At 57.9% G+C, this 6,437-nt stretch overlaps 1 protein-coding gene across 1 annotated transcript in view; it reads right to left on the bottom strand.

Annotated features, from left to right (window-relative positions):
* NKD2 (NKD inhibitor of WNT signaling pathway 2) overlaps window positions 1–6,437 on the bottom strand; it is a 31,910-nt gene that overhangs the window by 24,536 nt on the left and 937 nt on the right. The window contains exons 2-3 of the mRNA XM_012556640.1: window positions 6,358–6,384; window positions 6,068–6,174 (exon numbers count right to left, since the gene is read on the bottom strand). Coding sequence (XP_012412094.1) covers window positions 6,068–6,174; window positions 6,358–6,384 — 134 coding nt within the window. The remainder of the gene's footprint in view (window positions 1–6,067; window positions 6,175–6,357; window positions 6,385–6,437) is intronic.

The following is a 6,437-nucleotide window of genomic DNA, read 5'->3' as shown; positions in this document are numbered from 1 at the left end:
CACATCCCTGCCGCCCAGCGGCGGCCTGTGAATCTAAGTCCGAGGGTGGGCAGGCTGCCCAGACCGGCTGAGCCCAGGTCCACTCAGAGCCTCTCCGGATGGGACACCAGATGGGCCCGATGCTGTGCCCAAAAGCAAAGGGGCAGGCCCGAGGGTCCACGAGGCAACATTAAGGGGCTCCTGGTCCCTCCCACTGCAGGTCTGCTTTCATTTGTGAGCTTAGTAACTCTTTAGTTTTCCTGTGCCCTGCACCCGCACCCCTCACCTCATCTATCAGCCTGTCCTACTGTGGTGGCTTGCATGTTGCTGTGATGCTGGACGATATGCCACCAGTATTTCAAACACTAGCAGGGCCACGCATGGTGGACAGGTTTCAGTGGCGTGCCAGATTAAGACTAGGAGGAAAGGCCTGGTGATGTATTTCAGAAGGCCAGCCAATGGAAACCTCGCGGATCACAACAGAACATTATCTGCTGTGGTGCTGGAAGATGAACGCGCTAGGGTGGAAGTCACTCGAAGTACAGAGGCCACAACAATGGACTCGAGCAGACCAAGGAATCATGAAGATGGCGCAGGCCAAGCAGGCTTCGTTCTATTGTACGTGGGGCCGCGCTGACTCAACCGCAACTCACATCAACAGTTTTCCTGAACGTACAACTGGAATATAAAGGACATATTTTTTAAATTAACAGACACTAAAATCGAGCAACTCTAATTGCTGCTCACATGGATGCTGTTGGGGTGGCCTCAAACAAGAATTTAAGATTGGTGTGGCTCACGGAGCCGTGAAGGAGGAGTTTTGCTGGGACAACCCTCGGCATTTTTACCTTTACATATTCTTGGGAAGCAAAAGAGCTGCTTGTTTCTATATAAACCAGAAGCAAACAAACTTGTTGCCGTCAAGTCCATTCTGACTCATAGCGACCCTGTAGCACAGAGTAGAACTGCCCCATTGGGTTTCCAAGGCTGTAAATCATCACGAAGCCGACTGCCACATCTTTCGGATGGGTTCCAGCCTCCCACCTTTCAGGTAGCAGCTGAGCGCTTCAATCCCCGTGCCACCAGGGCTCTTCTTTTTTCTACATAATTATCGCAAAATATTTAATCTTCAGGCGCTGCCAACAAGTGCTCATAGTGATTAGCTATCAACATACCAAAACAAAGTCTCGTGTTTTCAGAAGGATCTCCCACCAAATGTCCCGACCCCTCACGGACCATGGGGCCCAGTCTGGCTTCAGAAGGAATCCCGTTTCCTTCAGGGAGAGGTACCTAAGCCCTCCTGGTGTGGACTGTGACCACCGGGGCAGCCATCTCGTGCTGTGACACAAACATGGGCGCCTTAACTGCCCAGGCTGGGGACGGCCAGTCCTCAGGAGAGGGAGCTCAGCTGAAGCAGGTGTCCCTGCAGACTACAATGGCCTCACGCCCTGGGCCGGTCAGAGTCGGCCGGGAGAGACCCAGGACGGGGTTCAGTTCAGCCGGCCAAGCCTTGCATCCTCTTTCGGTAAAAAGTACAAAGAGCAAGAGAAGGAGGGAGAGGAGGAGGGAGGGCAGGATGAGGAAGAGGAGAAGGAAGAGGAAGGGGAGGAGGAGGGGGGAGAAAGAGGAGGAAAGAGGAGGAAGAGGAGCGGGAGGAGGGAGAGGAGGAGGGGGAGGAGGGGGAGGAGGGGGAGGAGGAGGGGGAGGAGGGGGAGGAGAAAGGTCCAAAGGAGGAGGCAGAGGAGGAGGGCCCCTTCCCCAGGAAGAGAGGGTGAGGAGGTCACCCCCCCATCCCTCCACCCCCAGGCTGTGTGGGAAGGCCCCCAGCCCCCAGCCGTCTGCCGCCTAAGCAGCCTCCGCCCAGCTCTGCCTCAGGAAGATTCCTCACTGTTTCCTTTGCAGCGAGAGGAAATTAGCGCTCAAAGTGGAGGCTGGTTTAAATGCACTTTCTTTCCTAGATGAGAAGGGGGGAAACAGTTTTACAGGCGCTATTAGAAAGGGACTGGTTGAGCCACAGTAAAAAATATCCGCCCTTCTTCCAACCAAAACACCCTGGAGGGATTACAGTAATTGGCTTTGGAAATCGGAAACGGAAAATGCAGAAACCATCTCCCCACCCCCAGGTCCGCCCCCACCGCACCGAGACCCCTTCCAGCAGTCAGTGCAGCCTGGAGACCCCAGACATGCTGGCAGGACCCCACCTGGGGTGGGAGTCACGGCAGGAAACAGCACCCGCCCCCAGACGACATGGTTTATCAGACTGCAACATGGAGGGTGTGCCCCCCACCGCTTGTCGCCTACGTGCCGTGCCGTACTGGGAGGTGGGGGCATCAGCTCGTCTGCAGCCACCCTCTGCTCAAGGATCATGAGGTTTTCATCTTTCGCCCCCTCCCCTTTCTCACTCCACGTACCCCAGCTGGCACATCTGGCACACAGGGCCTTGCTGTGTGCCAGATGTGCCAGCTGGGGTACGTGGAGTGAGAAGGCCTGGTCCCCAGGGCCCGGCCTCCAGGGAGAAGAAACAGCACAGCTCAGGGCAGCACAAAAAGGGGAGGCATGAGAGTCCATCCACACAGCAGGCCCCCCAGCCACGGTGCTTTCCCCTCACCCTGTCACAGTCCCCCTCCCTGGCCACAGTCCCCCTAACCACGGTCCCCCTGGCCATGGTCCCCCTGACCACAGTCCCACTGGCCACGGTCTCCCAGCCACGGTGCTCTCCCCTCAGCCTATCACAGTCCCCTTCTCTGGCCACAGTTCCCCTCCCTGACCAAGGTCCCCCTCCCTGACCACGGTCCCCCTGGCCACAGTCCCCCTCCCTGACCACAGTTCCCCTGGCCACAGTCCCCCTCCCTGGCCACTGTCCCCCTGGCCACGGTCCCCCTGACCATGGTCCCCTGACCATCGTTCCTGGCTACTGTCTCCAGGCATCCTCCTTGATTTACACATCGGCCGTTCCCACCCAAGTCCCAGGCATTTGCGGGAACATCACTTTCTTGGGGTGCTCCGTGGAGATCTGTGCTGGATTCCCAGTTCCCATCATTGGTAGGGATTCTTGCGTTCTGCACACTCATCTGCCATCCTTAGAAAGCGACAGTGAGATCCAGTGCCACGAGCCTACTGAGCACCGTCCCCAAATCGTTCACTACAGATTAGTAAGGAAGCACAAGTAAGCCCATGCTTACCTTGCTTACTGGGTAATCCGCCCCTGTCAGGGATCGTAAATTTGAAAAGAGGCTTTGATTCTGTAGGAAGGTGCTGTAGGGTTGGGAGACAAACAGATGCCAGCCACACCTAGAAGCAGAATCTTTGATGTGGTGAAAAAATGTGACCTGGTCCACTACAGAGGATCTGGTCAGCAAGGTGAGCACTGTGGTTACCTTGCCTGCTGAATCATCTGCCCCTACTCAGCTCCAACTCACGGCAACCTTACGTACAACAGAAGAAAACATTGTCCAATCCTATGCCATCTTCATGATCACTGGCGTATTTGAGCCCATTGCTGTGGCTGTTGGAGGGTCTCCCTCATTCTCACTGACCGTCTGCTAAACGTGATGTCCATTTCTGGAGACTGGTCTTTCCTGAAGCCACATCCACAGTGAGCAAGACAAAGTCTCACCATCCTTGCTTTTAAGAGCGTTCTGGTTGTACTTCTTAAAAGACTAATTTATTCGTTCTTTTGGCAGTCCATGCTATATTTCATATTCTTTGCCAACACCATAGTTCAAATGTATCAATTCTTCTTCCTTTTCCACTCTCCAATTTTTAGAAGCATATGAGGTGACTGAAAACACCGTGACTTGGGTCAGGTGAACCTTAGTCCTCGAGGTGACATCCTTCCTTTTTTAACACTTTAAAAAGTTCCGTTTTGTTTTGCAGCAGATTTGCCCAATGCAATACGTCGTTTGATTTCTTGACCACTGCTTCCCTGGGCTCGGTGTTGACCCAAGGTTAGCTCACCCCATTTTTGGGACACGGAAGCGCCGCGCTGGAAACCCTCTCAGGCCTCCTCGCCCTTCTTCATTTGCATTCCTTTTGCTGTAATAAAACTGTGATCATAAATACAGTGCTTTCCCGAGTTCCGTGAGTCACGTTACCAAACTGTCGAACAAGAGTAGTGGAGGCCAGTATGTCAGAAGTGAGGGGGGCTGGGGACCCCTGAGCTTATGACTGGTATCCTGAGGGTGTCGAGGGAAACCCCAAATTTGTAGCCAGTAGGTCAGAAGTGAAGATATTGGGGGGATGCCAAGTTTATGGCTGGCATCTGATGTCTTGGGCTGACTTGGCACTCTGGAGGTCTGTACCCTTTAACTTGTGAGCTGCACCCAGCTCCAGGTTTAGGCTCAGAGGAAGAAGTGCTGCGTGTGCCGCTGATGTCAGAACAAAAGTGGACCAGAGGGGAACAGAATCAGAATGGATAACAGACTGATTTGGTGTCAGAAAAGTGGGATTGTATATCCTCACACCTTAAAAAGAGGAGAAGGGACACAGAGACAGACAGAGGGTGGACAGACGTGTGCTGATGGAGGCAGAGATTGGACGGATGCAGCTACAAGCCCAGGGACGTGAAGAATTCCCAGGACCTGCCAGAAGCTGGAAGAGGCAAGGAAGGTTCTGAGGGAAGAGCCTTCGGAGAGAGCACGGCCCTGCCAACATCCGGAACTCAGACTTCCGGCCTCCCGAGCTGCATGAGAAATTCCTGTCGTCGTAAGCCCCCTAGTCTGTGGTACCATGTCATGGCGGCCCCAGGAAGCCGACAGCACACTGACGTGAAAAAACACCCTAAATGCCACACGCAGAGAAGTGCCACCTGTTTGACCCGCCGTGTTCTGAGAAATGTACGCACTCGTTCAGGTTGGGTGAACCGTTAGGGGCTGCTCACCCATATGCATCCCCCCACAGGCCGGACAGCCAATGGGTCGGGAGGGGCCAGCATCAGCCTCTGACCGGGAGGCCTGCCCTGGCCACCCCCGTTTGGCACGCCTCGGGAGCTTTGACTAAGCACACGTGAGAGAACCAGGCTGCTGAGGCACCAGAGTCCACACCCCCCTCTCCCTCAGGCAGACAGGGCTGGCAGGGAGAGAGGAGGGCCCTCACAGTCCTGGCGGCTCACTCCCGGGTCTCATGGGTCCCCACTGGCCCCAAGGGCCCGAGTCTGCTCAGCCTTTGGGACGATGCAGCGAGTGAGTGTTGCAGAGTAGGGTGAGAAGTGCCCCGGGAAGCACGGTTGTAACTCTACCTGAGTTCAGTGTCAGGCAGAGCTGGGCCCTCACAGGAGTCACTGTGCCACACCCGTGTGACAAACTCCCCAGAAGCCCCTCCCAAGGGAGCAGGGAGCTCTTGGCTTGAGGGGTCCTGGGGTGTGTGGGCGGGGATTCAGCCATCCACATTGACCTAATATCCCCTTTCCTCAGCCCGGCAGGTATGTGCAGGGGTGTTCACCCAGGTCTGCCCCGTTTGGGCCCAGTAGCACGCCCCTGAGCTGGAGCAGGTTCTCTGCTCCAGGACGGAGGGCACCCTCCAAGTCCACTGGCCTCAGAGTCCACCACCCTCTGAGCCCATGCTCTGGGCTCCCGGGGCCTGAGCCCGACCCTGTGGTCCGGTGGCCTGAGCTGTCCATCCTCAGCCTAGCTTTCCCATGAGCTTCGGGCAGCGCCCGTGGCGGGCTGCCCTGGGATGGGGAGGCACTGCCCGGCCTCCAACTCCGGCCATGTTTGCTTGACAAGCAACTGACCCCAAAGCGAACGGAGACCCGTCCTCGAGCGCCCCCCTCTCCCCAGCCGCGGGGACATCAGCCGTGCCCTCTACTTCGCCCGTATGGGAGGTTAGGGACCCCTCCCCCTCCCCCCTACCCGCCACCCGCTCTCAGCCTAGAACGTGGAGGCCCTTCTCCAAGGCTCCCCAGGCTGAGATGTCAGCCGCGCCCCTAGTCCCCCCTGGGACGTCGAGGCTAGGGTGGGACAGCTATCCAACTCAGCCAGCTCATCCAGCGCCTTCTCAGTCCTGGGTCGGGCGCAGAAGGCGCGACTCTGGCGCGTTCCCCCAACCCCGCAAGCCATCCGTCCGTTCCCCATCGCCCCGGCCGGCCTACCTGCTTGTCCCGCGCGCTGGGCTCTGCGCCGCCGCCGCCCCCGCGCCGCTCCGCCTCCTCCGCGCCTTTGCGGCCGCTTGCGTACGCCGACACCACGAAGCTGTCCCCTGCGCCCGCCGGCGAGCGGACGCGCGGGAAAGGCACCGGGAGAGGGGGAGACGCGCTGTCAGCCCCGCTGGGCTGGCCCGGCTCCGTTCGGGGTCGCCAGGACGGGAGACCGCGCGCTCCAGGGACCCCGCGGCGGTGCCACCCCCCCCCGGGCCCGAGTCGCAGGGTCTCGCGCCGCTCACCTTCGGGGCTCTCTCTCCTCTTGCAGGCTGCGCGGGGCGGGGCGGGAGAGGAAGGACAGTGAGTGGCCGCGCCCGCCCTG

The sequence above is a fragment of the Trichechus manatus genome, unplaced genomic scaffold (assembly GCF_000243295.1).
Source record: "Trichechus manatus latirostris isolate Lorelei unplaced genomic scaffold, TriManLat1.0 scaffold00072, whole genome shotgun sequence".
Classification (NCBI taxonomy): domain Eukaryota; kingdom Metazoa; phylum Chordata; class Mammalia; order Sirenia; family Trichechidae; genus Trichechus; species Trichechus manatus.
This window is presented reverse-complemented; position numbering and strand designations above follow the sequence as displayed.